This window comes from Rattus norvegicus, chromosome 8 (genome assembly GCF_036323735.1).
Source record: "Rattus norvegicus strain BN/NHsdMcwi chromosome 8, GRCr8, whole genome shotgun sequence".
NCBI lineage: Eukaryota > Metazoa > Chordata > Mammalia > Rodentia > Muridae > Rattus > Rattus norvegicus.
In genome coordinates, this window is record NC_086026.1 from 79,541,000 (window position 1) to 79,558,020 (window position 17,021).

Consider the following 17,021-nt stretch of genomic DNA (forward strand, 5'->3'; position numbering starts at 1 on the left):
TGTCACCAGCTCCTTGACAGTATTCTTCCAGAGAACTTGTGTCATGTTCCTGCAGCCATGTATGTGAGTGCTCAGGGAACTTGAAGAGATAATCTCATGAAGTGTGCTGGGAATTAGCACTGTGACACATGTAGCAGAGCAGGCCAGTTTCTTGATGGAATTGGTAGGTCTCTATGAAAGGTGACAGTAGCTTTGGCATTCTTTGTCCCGTGTTTTAAGTAGAGAATTGTTGCTGGAAGATAGTGGTGCACACTCTTTATCCCAGCACTTTGGAGGCAGAGGCAGGCTGATCTCTGAATTCTACAGACTGAGTTCCAAGACAGCCAGAGAAACCCTGTCTCAAAATGTAGAAAAATTGTTAACACTGTTAGAGACACAGATAGTTGACAATAGAGGTAGTCACCCCATTCTGCTTTGGTTTTGTTCTGCTGCCTCCCCTCCCTCCCCTCACCCCTGTTTTCCTTTGGTATTTTAGACATTGATCAGTCATATCTCAGAGGGCTGGAATAAGAAAAATCTATACACAGGTGAACACTTGTACTAGTGAGAGTTTACTTTGTACTAGAAAATGGGAATTGGGTAGTGGGCCTTGCTAAGACCATCAAGAAACTAGGTTTAAGCTGTGTTCTAAGCTGGTACAAATGACCTGTCAGAGGACCCCTTTACCTTCAGCTCCCCTTCTGAGATCCTAAATTCTGAATTCAGAATCAGGATGGCAGAAGACAGTAATGGAGCTTTTAAGTTCTTAATGGTAATTGAAACAAAACAGGATGTGAAACAGTAAGAGGTAACTTTAATTTGAATAGGGCAGTTTGTTGCTATTATATATAATATGTAATGGTGTGGAACCAAATTTAAAATACTTTGAGAAATTCACATAGAACATTTTAGGATCAAGCACCAGGTGAAAACCAATCATTTTAGGACCTACCATGGTCATGTACATGTGATTCCAACACTGGAGGCTAAGGCAGAAGGATTAGGAGTTGGGGGCCAGTCTGGATTACTTAGCAAGTTCAGGACAACCTAAGCGGGTGTACAGAGTGAAACCTGCCCTGGGTTTGGGGGTGGGGTGGGGTGGGCGTGATGGTGGAGTAACACATTGCATTAAAATTAGTTTTAAAATGATAAAAGCTATTTCAGATAACTGCCTTAAATTTCCTACAATAATTAAAACTTGGAATTCGAAGTTTTTGTGTATTTGTATACTCCATCCTACCTTCGTATATAGACTTCCAAAGGTTAATGTCCTAACAGCCGCTACAATGTTTACTCATGAAAACCCAGCTAGTAAATATTGGTGTTCAGGGCTGCCAGCTTGCCCAGTCCTTGGGGTTCTGTTCACATAGAACACAATTCGGAGTTGATCAAACACTGTTGCACTTTGCTTCATACTTCAAAACAACTTTCATTAGGAGCTCACATGCTGTCACTTAGACAAAATTAACTCACTGTGACCTTTTTGCTGTTCTTACATAGTACTGACTCTAGTGTTGTCATTTCAGTGAGAATTCAGTCTGTCTGTCTTCGGGAAACGGCTCTAGTTCTAGGCAGTGAGAAGCAGCTCTTTAGCATCCGCAAAGTGTGCTATTTTCTCTTCCTTTGACTTGTTCGGAATACAGTGGTGTGTCCTCATTTGTTACACGTATTACCATAATATTAATGCATCTTAATAAATCAGTTGGAATATACATTTGTGCCTTGTTTTCATCTTTAATTGTTAACTTTTTATACTGAATTACCTGATGAAGCTTTCAAGTATCAGGCCTTTACAACCCTGCAGTGTGGACCCTTCTGGTTCTTTTGATAACGAGGTCAACCTGTTGAAAATCTTAACACTATTTGAACTTTAATCAGATTTGTATTCCATAGTTTCAAATTGTTTAACTAGTTTGTATTGCAAGGATATGATTTTAAAAGGGGAAACCTACAGCATGGCACGAAGGAGAACATGTTTAATTCCCAGACCTCGGGTGTTTGCACTGACTCCAAAGTCACAATTCATGTACTCAATTGGCCATTTGTAGTGCCTATAGCTGCTGTTTTGAAAGCAGAAAACCAAGTGCCCGGGCTAATATGGAAAAGAATCTGAAATTCTGGAAAGTAAGAATATCCACGTATTTGCTTTTGTATTGGGCACAAAGTTTATGCAGCAGATCTTCCAAGTAAAAAGGATTAATGAGTCACAAACCTCTCACTGCACTACACTGCAGCCACAAATTTTGACAAGCACCTCACGGGACTCTGCTTCCTCAGCGCCAGTGGGAGAGACCACGCCCCTTCTCGGAAACTGAGGTGGGGGCGGGCGGTGGCTCCTGTGGCGTCACCTCCGGGCTGCGCGAGCACTTCCGGGTCACTGGCACAGGGCTGCGGTTTCCGCGGCTGAGGTGGTCGCAGCGGGCTCCCTACCTGGCTCTGCTACCGCCGCGGCGGAAGCGCCTTCCCTCAGGTAGGCGGCGACGGGGCCGGGAGCGGGGAGGCCGCGGCGGGGCGGGCGGTACGGGGCGCTGCGCCCGCCGGAAGCCGACCCCAGGCAGACACAGCCGCGCGGGAGCAGCCTCCTCTCCTCAGGCCGCGCTTAGTAGACCGGCGTCTAGCTCTGAGACCAAGCAAGCACACAGCGCTTGCGCTCCAGCTCCACAGTGAGGATGAGACTCCGAAGTTCTGCAGCTGCCGCTATCTTGAAAGATTGGAGATGGCCGAGGCAACAAGTTTCATTAGACGCTGGAGTCGCTGTTAGCTGTTTTCTAAATGCTTAGATGTCAGATAGAGCGTGGCATGGCTCCCTCCTGGCCTGTTTTAAAAGTTTATATCTATCTGACTGTTTTCGGACCTTCTCCACACACACCTACTGACTGGCATTTTACCTTCAACGAACTAAATGTTTTGTTTGACACCGGTCCAGTATCCAGTACTGTTCTCGGCCTGCAGGTTACATCAAGTGAACAAAACGTAATGATTCATGCCCTCGTGGACTTTACATTTTATGCAGAAAATAAATATAAGACCGTTATGCATCTTGTTGGCAGATGGTGCTATCAAAACAATGTTAGCGAGATAAAGGGTTTGGAGAAGTTTCATGTTGGATGTCGGAGTTCATAGTGTGGTGGTCATTTTAGGCGCAATTAAGTGGGAACTATAGGAGTTGTGTGTGAGCCAAATTAATAGCTGAGCAAGAACATTTCAGGCAAAAGAACAGCCATCACAAAGGCAGTAACATGCCTGTCGTGCTCAGGGCAGTTAAGAGTGCAAAGGGAGGTGGAAAGTAGATAAAACCAAACATAAAGGGTAGCCAGATCGTCAGGCCTGATGGAAGCTGATGGAAAACAGGTTCTTGTCCATAGTTTCAAAAGATAACCCACTGTAAATCATAAGATGTCGGGGACAAGTATAAAGTAAAGGAAATCTGGACACCACGACTCAAATAACTTGCGCAAGGAAGTAATAATGGGAATGTTGAGAAATGGTTAGATTCTGGACTCATTTTGAAGGTTACCCTTACAAGATTTGCTAGGAAGTGCACTGTCTTTATGGTTTATGTGACTTTGAGAGCCCATAGAAGTATAGTAGAAGTATAGTGTTACTTCAGCTGAGATACAAAGGACACATAGAGGTTTTGAATAAATTAGTTCCAGAATTGAGAATCCGTAGGAGGATGTGTGAAATTGGGAATCACCAGCTGATGTTCAAAGTCATAAGAAATGAATGTAAATTTACTTCGTAAATGTATTTAGAACAAAAATAGTAAACAGTCAAATACTGTCTTATGATTGTAAAGACTGGAGGAAGGGCCAGGCATGGTGGTGTACATCCTTGATTTCAGCACCCAGGAGGCAGAGATCCAGACAAGCAAGCCTAGAGAAGGTCAGTCAGCAGGATGAATCAGTGAATCTAAGAAGACAACTCAAAACTCATCCTGTAACCATAAGAAGTCGTTTGTGTCAGAGTCTCCAGTCTAGTAAAGATCAGCCTTAGCGCACCATTGGTTACCTGCAGCATCAAGTTTTATACAGTTAGAGCCTAACGCTTGGTGTGAGTTTAGTAGTGGTGGTGGTAGGGCAGGGGAGAAAATGGAAAACCGTGGAATGACTTTTGCCAATCTGAGGAATACAATGTAGGTGTCAGGGCAGTTGATGTGAGTGGTTGTTGTTGTTACTCCATCTACAGTGAGAGAAGGAGCTGCCAGTTTGCTTGCAGATAGAAATGGTGGAAAAAAGGGAAAGTTCGATTATGAACGGAATCACTTGAAATGTTAAACAAAATCTTCAAGTATGCTAGAGAAAGGGGCCTGATAGGTGGAAAGTTGCATGCAGATAAAAGCATGTTGACTATAATGACAGATCTGACAGAAAGACTGAGTGTATGGGTGCAGGCAGAAGTGAATAGGTGGATGCAGTTGTATGATTCTAGTTTTCATTAATTTTGTCAGTAAAGTAGAAATATGCCCATGTAAATGTATTTCTAATGTTTTATATTAGAACTTTGACATGCCAACTGTTTTCACTCAAATATTTTTGAATGCATACTACATGCATTGTTCTGAGTGGTACATACATAGCTGAACTAGATTTCCCCATCTTCCTGTAGCATCTAGTACAGTAGATGAAGACAGTACCATGTATGTGTGAGCCTTAGTTATTGATAGGAGTGGAACTCTGTGTGAGTGTGCACTTGAGTGCATGTATGTGGGTGCTCATGGAGGCCAGAAGAGGACATGGGATTCCCTGGAGCTAGAGTTACAGCCAATTGAGACCTGCCCAGTGCAGGTGCCTCTAACTGAACCAGGGTTTTCTGCAAGAGGTCTTCTGCATTTGCTCCCAACTGTAGGAGAGGTGTCTTAGCTATTTGATAATTGTTTCTATGTAGAGTACAAAGAGAGAAATGAGGGAAAGAGATACAAGTTTGAAAGTCATCAACACATAGACGGGATTAGATGGAATAACGAATGGGGAAGCAGGTGAAGGGAAGACTTTGGAGCCTTAGGGTAGGTAATTCAGGAAGTCAGGGAGCTGAGGAAGAATTGTCAAAGAAAACAAAGTACGGTTCCATGAGCAGGGAGGAAAGAACTTAGAGTGGTAACCCAGATTCTGTGATCTGTTGGGTCAGTTGCTGACCAAGTATAATGACCTACTGGTCATTAGTTTTGCTAAATTTCATGGTACTCCTTCCTGGATGGGAGGGAACTCCTTAGGATTCAGGAAGGGTTTTTTGTTTTGTTTCGTTTGGTTTGGTTTTTTGTTTGTTTGTTTTTTAGATTTATTTTCATTTTATGTGCATTTGTGTTTTGCCTGCATGTATGTATGTGAGATCCCCTGGAACTGGAGTTACAGTTGGTTTCGAGCTGCCATGTGTGTACTTGGAATCAAACCTGGGTCCTCTGGATGAGCTACCAGTGCTCTTAACTGTTGAGCCACCTTTCCAGCCTCACCATGTCTTATCTGATAATGATTGTTTGAATATGTCTCCCGTCCATCTCTGGACTATAAGTACTATGAGGTCAATAAATGTGTTAAGTCTATACTCCTATAACCCCTTTCAGGTCCCATAAGCCAGATTTTTTACCTTTCTTGCCTGAAGTTTTTTTTTTCAAGGGCTTTTTGTTGCCTTCAGCTCTCTTGTGGGGCAAACTATCTTGCCTCTGCTTCAGCTTCACCTGCTGCTCCTTTCTACTCACAGAGATTTCCACAAACCTTACACTTCACACTTCTGTGGCTTTTCTTACCCTCCTCTCACCTTTACCCATCCTAGGGTAGCTTTCCTTTGAAGACTGGGAAGCTTTTCTAAGCCAACTCAAGCAGCCTACATCATTACAATGTATTATTTCTTTTTACACAAAAATTTAAATTTTTTGTGTGTCCATTACTCTTTGTAGACAGATTCTAGGACCTGTTCATCTTTATTTATCTTGCCTCTGTTTCCTATCGTAGTGCCATCCTTTTGGTGAAAACTCTAATGGAATTTTAAGAAAACAGAAAAATAAAGGTCCCAATTATAGATGTCAAGTCACTATGTGACTGCAGGTAGAATGTATGCTATGTGGAAAATTCTACACTAAGAGAAACCTGTGGGAAAATAAAGATGTACATTTTAATGAATATGTCAGCATACTGAATTAAAGGTAAATACTATACTGGTAAAATCAGAAAAATCAACTTCTTTGAACTTATAAGATAATTAATGTAGTAATCTATAATCGAGTTCTCATAGTTCCATGTTAGAATACATGAAGTGATAGGCTACTGTATACAATTTACATTGTTACAAGTTGGTCTTTTATATTAAATTTGTAGGACATCAATGCAAGCCTGAAGAAAAAGTAATCGCTTCCTTTTAAGCCATGGCATATCAGTTATACAGAAATACAACTTTGGGGAACAGTCTTCAAGAGAGCCTTGATGAGCTCATACAGGTGCGGTCAGACATAAACATGGTCTATATACATCTTCAAATTTTTTTGTTACGAAATTTTAAAGTTAATGGTTTTCCCTTCTGAGGTTCAATGATAAACTACAAAAATGATCCCTGAAAGTAGTCTTCTCATCTCAAATTTAGAAGAAAGGTAAATTATATCATTTTAGAAGTAATTCTGCCCAATATTATAAAGTTCTTTGAAATTTGAGTTAGAACTTTGAATTTCTATTTCAATTTTAGAAGAATTAATCTTACTCAAATCATACAACTAAGAAAGTGCTAAGTATTTCTTTTTATGTTTTCTTGGGGTCTGGAGGGAAGTTTAGGAGTGAAGTTGTTTTTTGAGACAGGGTCCAGGCTGTCATTGAATGGTCTGTAGTTAAGAATGGCCTAGAACGGCTGAAGAAATGACTAAGCAGTTAAGGGTACAGATTACTCTTCTAGACATCCTGAGTTCAATTCTAAGCAACCATATGATGGCTCACAACCATCTGTAATGGGATCCGATTCCCTTTTTTGGGTGTGTATAAAGACAAATCATATACATAAAAATTAATAAATATTTAGAGAGAGATGGGGGGAGGGAGAGAGAGAATAGCCTACAGCTTCTGATCTTCCTGCGCTTGCCCCCACCTGCTGGGATTGCAGCTGTGCACCGCCATGCCTGGCCCCATCTGCTCTGGTGTTATTATATAGACTTTGGTATGATTTGGCTTTGTTTTGTTCTTTATATATAGGTCTCATGTTTTATTAAGGAAAACACTTAGCTGCACAATGGTGGTGCACTCCTTTAATCCCAGCACTCAGGAGGCAGAAACAGGTGGAGTTCAAGGCCAGCATGGTCTATAGAATGAGTGCTCAGACAACCAAGACTACACAGAAAACACTGTCTTGAAACAAAACAAAAGAAAGAAAAAACTTGTTTTCCCATTTGTTGAATATTTTGTCTAGCCACTGAAGAATTAGCAAATCGTTTTTGGCTTTGCAACTCACCACAAGTTTCCTTTTCTTGTCAAGATAGGGCAGTGATTGTCAGGCTTTGCTTCCTTATCACAGGAGACTAAGGGCTGCTTCTTCACAGTTCTGATAAACTTATGTTACTTTTAGACTATGATCAGTATGCTTTGTCTTAAATGTTCTTCCCTTAGCAAATTTTATGTTCTTCATTTTTCTCTTAGTCTCAACAGATCACCCCCCAGCTTGCCCTTCAAGTTCTACTTCAGTTTGATAAAGCTATAAATTCAGCATTGGCTCAGAGAGTCAGGAACAGAGTCAATTTCAGGGTAAGGATATTTTCCTGTATCTGGAAGTCTACATGTTAACTCTGAAAGCTTACTTAGACTTAATTCATCATAGCAGGAAGATTTGGCTAGTCTGGTTTGGGAACTTGTTCTATAGTAGTTGAATGATTTGCTGTTTTTAAGTCAGCTGTGCTAAGTCCATCTATTCCGTGTGATACAGAATTGCTTTTAGATTTTAATTTATTGTTTCACAAATCTTCCTATATATGTTTGACTTTTCCCCCCTGGAGAATTACTGAGATTTCAAAGGCCTGAAACTAGCAGCTGCGAGACGGAAGGTAAGTGATGAGTGATTCTTAAGTTCCACACCCTGTTCTTCAGGACAGCGTGGCTATCTGTGGAGTCTTCCTGTCGCCTCCCACCTGCCCTTAAATAGCTTGGCTTATAAAGTCTGTTCTGGTGGCTGGCTGTCTTTTGGATCATCTCTGCTTTGAACCAAATACCACTCTCAATATTATGGTGATTTAGAATTAAGAACTCATTGCAGAATGTGGCAAAACTGTTTACCATGTGATGTCGGTAGAGCTGCATTGTGGACAAAGATGTTTGCTGTTACCCTGTTATGTTTCTCTAATTTCTTACACTATGTTACAAGATATACAGCCCTACTATACAAATAAATTTAAAGCATATGAAGGCCAATACAGGAAAAGAACCGAAGAGTTACTTTACATTTAAGAAAACCTCAGTGTTGGGGTTGGGGATTTAGCTCAGTGGTAGAGCACTTGCCTAGGAAGCGCAAGGCCCTGGGTTCGGTCCCCAGCTCCGGAAAAAAAAGAACCAAAAAAAAGAAAAAGAAAAAGAAAACCTCTGTGTTGAGGCAAGAAGAGTGTTTTGTTGATAAAATACAAAGGAATGTATTTTTTAAGCATTTAAGTGCCTATTAGGTTGTAGGCACTGAAAATGCAAAGGTAAACATGATAGATACAGTCTCTATTTGACTTATATTTTACTCAAGAGATTAAAATATGTTTATGTTATATATAAATGTCTTATCAGTTTTACTTATTTACAAACTACACGCATAAACAGTCAAATGAAAAGGTATCAGCCAAGCATAATAGCACATACCTCTAATCATAGCACTCTGCCTCTGCCTTTGTCTCTGCCTCTGAGGCCAGCATGGTCTACAGACCAAGTGCTTGGATAGCCAGGACTCAAAGAAGTGAGAAGGGGAGTGTCCTGTCTCTAATAGTATAAAATTTGACAAGTGGATTCTTGAATTTTAACAGTAGAGTTTCTGACAGTTTTTCGTAGTAATCTGCCCAGTTTAAAATTTCAACTTTTATTTTAAATTGATCCATGTTAAACTACATGAGTTTTGGCTGTTTGGAAGTTACTGTGGACTACTTATCAGAGGTAGTAAGAGTCCCAAGACCTGGAAATCTGGGAGAAGTATCTAGTGTAGGTCTCTGGCAGAAGTTAATTGGACACTTTCATTTCTCATGCATGGTGTTTTGTGAGTCTTACCGATTTTCCAAGAGTTGTAATGGCTTGGTGCCCTGACCAGGTCTTAATTTTCCAGTTATTTTTTCTTTTTCCATTACTACTGCTGCAGCCTAGGCTTCTATACCCTGCCCCTGGGTTACAGCTAACTACGTGTATGAAGCATTCTGTTTAGCTTAGTAGCAAAGAGGTAATATATTGCCATTACTTAATTTTCCAAGTCACATTGCTTGACCAAATATAAATATGTATTTTTTATATATAATAATCTTGCTACCAATAAGATTAGGTCTACTCGTTTTAGGAATAGAGTCATCATACCCAACATATAAGCCAACTTTTGATTTCAAAGCCTTAAGTAAATTCTGTATAAGTGATATTAAAACAATCTTTGAATATGAGAACTAAAGCTTTAATAGTTTACATGTTGACATTTCTTAATAAAAAAGTCAAAAATAAATAGCAGATAACTCGTGGTAGATTTTTATACAGTAAATTCACATAGAATTAATATATATACACGAGGCTTTTAAAAAGTCTCTGTATGCACTGACGAGAATGTCTGGCCATAGATAGAAGAAATGGCTACCTAAACATCATAATACTGAGCTTCAACACTAAGCATTAAAACATTTAAATGATCAAGAAAAATACTCCTCCTTTCACCAGTTTCTTTTACTTTAGTGGTTTTGTTGTCTCTACAAATGAGTACTGTAATTTTTAAATTGCTGATTTAACTTTAGAAATGCAGATGCCGGGGTTGGGGATTTAGCTCAGTGGTAGAGCACTTGCCTAGCAAGCGCAAGGCCCTGGGTTCGATCCCCAGCTCCGAAAAAAAGAAAAGGAGAAAAAAAAAAAAAAAAAAAGAAATGCAGATGCCACCTATTGTGTATATGTAGTAAAAGACTCTATTAAGACCATTGGTAAAATCAGTATTGAGCCAAAGGCAAGTGTTCACTTTACAAGGAACTCTTTGAACAAAACGAATGAGTCTAAATCATTTAAAATGGAACTCCTCTTCCAGTTCTTATAGGTGAGATACTAGGTTCTGAGCCTTAAATGAAATACAAGAAAAAACAGATATCTGAGTAACTAAAAATTATACATAGTAAAAGTCCACTGTCCTTTGCAAGCTGATTCTTTGTTGTTTTGTTTGATTTTTTTTGTTTTTGTTTTTGGTTGGTTGGGTTGGGGGTGTTGGTTTTTTTCTTGTTTTCTTTGTTGTTGTTGTTTTGGTTTAGATTTTTATCTAGGAGCAGCAACATATCCTTAGATAGAAGGAAATATTTTAAGTATGAAAAAAGTATTAGTTTAAACACCAACAAAATGGAATCCAAACCTAATATGAATTATGCATGCATGCATACACTCACATGTGAAATTAAGCAGAAGACATTTAAACAAAAAAATTCTAAATTAGTCCTAAAGTATCATCCATATTGATGAAAACTGATTGAACCTAAACATAAGGATGATTTTTTTTAAAAACTGATGGCTGTAAACTAAATAGACATGAATAAGTACCATGTACGAGATTTGTAGACTCTGAGAATACAGAAGAAAGCAAGCTTTCTGCTACCAGCACAGCTCAGCAAGCAGACGGTTGAAACGGATCTGTTAGCAGTGTTAGGAGAACACATTGGAGTAGAGCAGATGTGCAGTTCAAAGGGCTTGAGTCGTGAAGAATGAATCAGTCAAATAAAGGAGTGGTGGTGCTGTAGGAGGAATAGGGTAGGAAGTTCCAGAAAACAGTGCTTCAGGAGGGACTGGTGTGAAGGAGACCTTAAAGAAACTATAAGCTCCAACAAGTCCACACTCTGCGCTAATGTTTTTAGGATGTCATGAAGGACTGTTAACCACATTCGATTTGCCTTTTTGGTGTTGACATGAACAGTGGGTTACCAAGGAATGAGGCTAGAGGCAGAAAACCATGCCTCCTAGCCTGCTGAATCAGAGGGGTCAAAGTAGCTCTACTACAGTTCTAACAAGGGATGGCTAGAAATGGAGAGACTTTAAAAGGCACTTCTAACAGAACTTGACAGCTATGGATATGGTGAAATGGAGATAGACAGATTGGTAATTTTCTGGTTTCAGGCTAACATGACACTATGTAGAGTCACAAAAAAAAAAACTGATTTAGACGTAGTCTCGAAGAATAGATAATAGTAATACTTTTGAGCCAGTAATAGAATTTGGCTTAATTTTTTTTAATTTCTGCTTTTATACAAGTTTAGAAAACGAACACACAATGAAATATGGAGTCTTAGATATTAAATGGAGCCAGGTGCATGTGTTTAATTCTAGTACTCCAGAGGCAGATCTCTTTGAGTTGGAGGCCAGTCTGGTCTATATACTGAATTTCAGGACAGACAGGACTACGTAGTAAAATACTGTCTTAAAAAACAAGAAGTCAGAAGTGAGGGCTGTAGAGAAAGTTTAATGACTAAGAGCACTTACTGCTCTTGCAAAAAAAAAAAAAAAATGGGTTTGGTAAGTACATACATTTAAATTCAGGCAAGCATGAACCAAACACATAGACATATGCATATATCTATAAAGTTTTTTAATCAAATGAGCAGAGTGTAGTGATGCACATCTTTAATCCTAACGCTTGGGAGAAAGAAGTAGACAGTTTCAGGACAGCCTAGTCTACATAGTGAGTTCCAGGTTAGCCAGGGCTCTTAGCCAGATCCTTTCTCAAGAGAGAACGCAAATGGTGGAATTTTCATAATTTATCCGCAAGAGGGCAGTAGACACACAAATTCAAGCTTTCATACAGCTTTTCCTCTCAGGTAAGTAATTTGCAAATTGTTTTAGAGTACTAAAAATAGTTGGCTAGCTAAAATGTTTTTAAACTCTTCCCTGGGCTGACTTATCAGGGTTTTCTCTTGCTTTTTCTAAATAGATGAAATTAAGTAATTAATTAAACATATTAAGCTAAGCACATTGTGTTTAGCAGCTATATACTTGGTAGCTGAGCTTTCTTGAGTTGCTTTGAAATAAAGCAGGAGGGAAAACAATGGCTTCTCATGGCATTTCTCAATGTTTTGTTTTAAAGGGCTCTCTAAATACATACAGATTCTGCGATAATGTTTGGACTTTTGTATTGAATGATGTTGAATTCAGAGAGGTGACAGAACTTATTAAAGTGGATAAAGTGAAAATTGTAGCCTGTGATGGTAAAAGTAAGTACTCACCTAATTACTGTGAAAGCAAACTTTGTTGAAATATTTTCTTCTGCTCTTTAATTATCTTGATCTCTCTGAAAACCTCAAGGGAAAGTGGCCAGGTGACCCTCAGATTAAAAACCTAGCTTCAGGATTCTATATCTGACCTCTTACTGACCTTTCATCTGTACACCCAGGTGACACGTAGACACTTAACACAGATTTGATTCATGTGCAAAGAAAATAAGCTACTTCCTAAATTTCCTTCCATTATTTATTTGAAGCAGTCATTAGGTTTCTCACTGCCACCTTGCTCTTTAAGAAAGTAATGTAGTTTTGACCATTTATCTTAAGATTTCTGTGTTGCTGGATAACCTTACACTTTATATATAAGAAGTTAATTATTTTAAAGTTGATTTAAAGTAATCATGAACCTCCCAGTTACAATATGAGATACTCATTTTTCGGATTTGCACATTTTATACAAGAGAATTTTCCATATCAGACCTTGAAGTGTTTTCAGGTCCTCAGACATTGTTAAAGTGGCACACCTCTACCTGGTGCTTCATGGCCGCTTATTTATATTTATTTTTAAATAGAGCCCAAGGCCGTGTACTTGCTGTATTTGTGTCTAATACTAAGTCATGCCCCAGCCTGTTTTATTGGGGGTTTAATTTAATTTATAATCCAAGCAGCTTGTGTTTAAAGTACCAGTCCCTGGAGTATATAAAAGGGAGGGAGCCATGAGAAGGAAGGCAAAGAGAAATATAGAAAGTAATGTCCCCATTTCTTGTGGATTTTGTTTGTTTTGGTTTTAGTTTTTGAGACAGGATCTCTGCAGCCCTGACCAGCCTGGAACTCACTGTGTAAACCAGGCTGTCTTCAGACTCAGCTTCTCCTGCCTCTGCTTCCTAAGAGCTGACATTAAAGGCATGGGCCACCCTGCCTAGTTATAGTTGGATTTTAAGGAAATATCTAATCACTGAAGAAATGTAGAGAATACAGAAAAGTTCCATATATGTCCCACCTCTACAGATAAGTGTTCACCTTCATAAGTAAAATGATTTTCAAGTATTAGGAATGTATTTTTATAGTAATGCATCTGTGCACAGAGATATGTTTATACATGCATTATTTTTCACATAGATTATTCTTTTTAATATAATTTGTGATGGCTATATAAAATTTTCAGCCTTTTTGACTGATTGATTTTGATTTTTCAAGACTGGGTTCCTCAATGTAGTCCTGGCTGTCCTAGAACTCATTCTGTACACCAGACTGGCCTCGAACTCAGAGATCTGCCTTTCTCTGCCTCTGAAATGCTGGGATTAATGACATGCTACCACACCTGTTCAGGTCTTTTTAAAAAAATTCTTCGAGATGACAAACGGTCCAGGAGATTAGCACCACATATTGACTTACACATCAGAAGTCTAGCCAGGGCTCCTCAGCTGTAGTCGTAGAGACTTCTTTGTATGACCAACAGATGCTTATGATATTTTATTTTTGCTAGGAACAATGTACATTTAGATCACCTTTTATTTTTCATTTCTACAAAGGTGGTACTGTTTCCTGCACTACAAGATTACATTTCTATATTTGAAATAATTTATATTTTCATGTATTTTCTCTTGTAATTTTAGCTAATAACATCATTTTAACCCTTAAGCTTTTAAGTGTTTATTAGGCCATAGAATAAATGCATTAATTGAATTGATATAAATGGGCCAGGTGGCACAGAACTGTAATCTGCTTTATTTGGGACGCTGAAATGGAGATAACAACTTCAAGGTTTGCCTAAGTTGTAGAGCGAGCTCAAGGCCAGCCTGAGCAACTTAAATGAAATCCTGTCTTGAAAGAGTAAAAAGAGGGCTGGAGATAGCATATTGATAGAGGGCTCAACATGTATGAAGTCCTTGCCCTGGGGAAGAAGCGGGTGATGAGCATCATTTCCATAATGAAGATGTTCTGTCTGCATCCTTAGTAGTCACGCATGGCCCTTGAACACTTAAAATGTGAGTAGGGCAACTAAAATATTTTCATCCTATTTCATTTCATTAGCTAATTTGAATTAATTTACATTTTAAACAGCTACATGTTGCTAACCAGTGGCTACTGTACTGAGCAGGAGAGATGTGCATAGTAGAAGGTCAGACTCACTCATTTGAACCAAACAACAAAGCCTCCGAGCCACCTTTATAACAGAAAGAGCCTGGTGTGGATAAATGTGTTAACTTCCAGGATCTTCTGCCTGGTACTTCTTGGTGCTGTTCTTGCTTAAAGATACAAGATAGTATTCCAACCTCAGACAATAAGAAGTAGCAAATTACCTGTGTCAACTCCAGTTAGGTGGTCACTGGGGAGCTGCCTTCATTTAAAGGAAACCATAGTAATTGATCCTCAACCAAGATTTAAATGCTTAAGAAATGGTTGTGGTGGACTCCATTTTTTCTGTAACCACAGGAAAAGATGAAATCATAGACATGGATAAAATATAATTTGGCCTTCAAAAATTAAGTTCAGTCTTCTAAAAATTGGTATCCTAAAATTAAGCTGTGTTTCCACTAAAGCAGCAGAGTTAAGGGCAACAGTAGACAGACACAGAGGGTTGCTGTATTTCCCAGCGGGATGTGACCTGGAAAAAACTTGTTTATACTAGCCCACAGCAAACACTTAGGCTGTATCTTATCTCTGCCTTGGGAAGGAAGCTGTTGACCTTGGCAGGCCTTTCCAGAGTGCCCCTGTCCACCAGCCTCCTCCTCCTTCCACAAACCACTTCTAGTCCCTTTCCTAGTTGTTCCTAAAGTACTGATATTTAGGACTCACTCCTTGACTTGATCTCTTTTCTGTTTCTAGATACCGGTTCCAATACCACGGAATGAGTAGAGAAATTGGGCTTTTTTATGCCACCTTCTATTATTTTCATCACTTTTTGAAGAGAAACATAGAAGAGACTTTTTTTATTTATTCTCACGGTGCAGAAATAACAACACTGTGCTATATATACCTACCCAAGGGTTCCACAGAGAGAAGCATGTGACTCTGTTCTCTTAAATGACCTTTAGTACACAGCATAAAGAAATGTAACTTTTTTTTAATGACAAATCAAAAGTGGTTGCCTTCCTAAGCATATTCTTCAATAAAACTTGTTTTAAAACTTGTTGTGAGTAATATTTGAAGCTGGTTAGCAGGAAGTTGTCAAAATACCAGATAAATTGAAGAGGGACTTAGAAAAGTTGTCCTTTGATTAAAAAAAATTTCCTGTTCACCTTGTCAATTGTAATTTTATCTGACATTGAACATACCAGGGGTGGGGGCGGGGAGCAGACCTGAATGTGGGTGGAATTTTACTAAGAAAATCTCACACACTTTTTTTTTCAAAGAACGTATTCAAAGATAATTGTTGTGTGAGCAACCAGAACTAGGGGAGTGAGATGAACTTTAAATAACTAGTATAGTAGAACCAAACAGCAGTCCTATGTGTCATGTCACTTATTTTTGACCTGGCCCTTATCAGTGATTATACATTGGTAAATGATCTACATCTTACCAATTACTGGAATTCTAATATTTATTCAAAATCCTGGGGCTGGAGAGATGAATTAGCAGTTAAGAGCACTTGTTCTGGTGCTGGAGAGATGACTCAGTGGTTAAGAGCACTGACTGCTCTTCCAGAGGTCCTGAGTTCAATTCCCAGCAACCACATGGTGGCTCACAACCATCTATAATGGGATCAGATACCTTCTTCTCATGTGTCTGAAGACAGTGACACACTATACTTATATACATAAAATAAATCTTTTTAAAAAAGCACTTGTTTTTCCAGAGGACCCTTGGTCCCAGCACCCACTTGGTGCCTCACAACTGTCACTCCAGTTCCAGGGGATCCAATACCCTCTTTTGACTTCTGAGGGCTCTAGGCATGCATATGGTGAATATACATACATACATACATACATGCAAGCAAAACACAGGTCTTTGTTAAAGTCCTAGTATAAATATACAACATCTGTTTCTACATTTTTGTGTACTTGGGGGGAAAAGGTGTCCTTTGTCAAACTAGGAAAATACAATGAAGAACATGACTATAGACACTGGAGTGGCAGATTGATACCGGGTGATTGAGGGATGGATTTGATGCTGGCTTATCCAGGCCTCACATAAAGAAGTGGCCCTTATCACTCAGTAAAAGTGAACATCTGGCATTCCCATGCTACTTGAACTTACACATCAGGATGAAAATTAGTATCAGTAGAGCTGGGGAAAGGGAACTGAAAGACAGCCAAACCTGGTCCTATTTGTACAGCCTGACAAGCTGATATAAAAACTCTGACCCCAACTTTTATCGTAGGCATTAGTTTTGTTTTACATAATGCTATTGTTTTGACTGAGACAATAGCCAAAACTGTCCAAAGATCAGACAAGGCAGACAGGTCACCAAGAGAGATATAGCCATGACTCTGGTAGCTACATTCCTGACACAATGTTAAGCATTCTTAAGGCTGCAGATAAGTGGTTCCTGCTTTATCAAAACTTAAGTGGTACTTGTGACCAAATAAAGGAGTCACATCCTAAAAAAGACTTTGTCTCCGTTATAATTATTAAAGACTTTATTGTTGATGTTGTGTGTGTAATTGGGGACATCAAAGGCAGATGTGTGCCATAGCATACAAGTGGAGGTGAGAGGACAAACTTA

The 17,021-nt window shown here is 39.1% G+C and overlaps 1 protein-coding gene across 8 annotated transcripts; it reads left to right on the forward strand.

The window, feature by feature from the left end:
- The first annotated feature begins 1,682 nt into the window (after positions 1–1,682).
- Positions 1,683–15,485, forward strand: Gtf2a2 (general transcription factor 2A subunit 2). 8 transcript variants are annotated; one of them, NR_178067.1, is made up of 6 exons: positions 2,356–2,449; positions 6,291–6,409; positions 7,590–7,694; positions 7,943–7,990; positions 12,217–12,343; positions 15,182–15,485. NR_178067.1 is itself a non-coding variant. In NM_001412186.1 (6 exons), the coding sequence occupies exons 3-6, from the start codon at positions 6,338–6,340 to the stop codon at positions 15,205–15,207; spliced, it is 330 nt and encodes a 109-aa protein (NP_001399115.1). In that variant the 5' UTR covers positions 2,356–2,449; positions 5,928–6,118; positions 6,291–6,337; the 3' UTR covers positions 15,208–15,485. The 8 variants fall into 8 exon arrangements, 7 of the variants coding, with proteins under 7 accessions (XP_063122291.1, XP_063122289.1, XP_063122292.1 ...); NM_001412186.1 differs by lacking the exon at positions 7,943–7,990 and adding an exon at positions 5,928–6,118; XM_063266221.1 differs by lacking the exon at positions 15,182–15,485 and having other exon boundaries at positions 1,683–2,449; positions 12,217–12,346.
- The last annotated feature ends 1,536 nt before the right edge of the window (positions 15,486–17,021 follow it).

What these genes read in the sequence shown, in the direction of transcription:
- Gtf2a2 (XM_063266219.1), top strand. Translation starts at nt 6,338, where the DNA reads ATGGCATATCAGTTATACAGAAATACAACTTTGGGGAACAGTCTTCAA. An exon ending in GCCTTGATGAGCTCATACAG is followed by an intron (nt 6,410 to 7,589) that starts GTGCGGTCAGAC and finishes TTTTTCTCTTAG; the next exon opens with TCTCAACAGATCACCCCCCA. An exon ending in GGAACAGAGTCAATTTCAGG is followed by an intron (nt 7,695 to 12,216) that starts GTAAGGATATTT and finishes TTTGTTTTAAAG; the next exon opens with GGCTCTCTAAATACATACAG.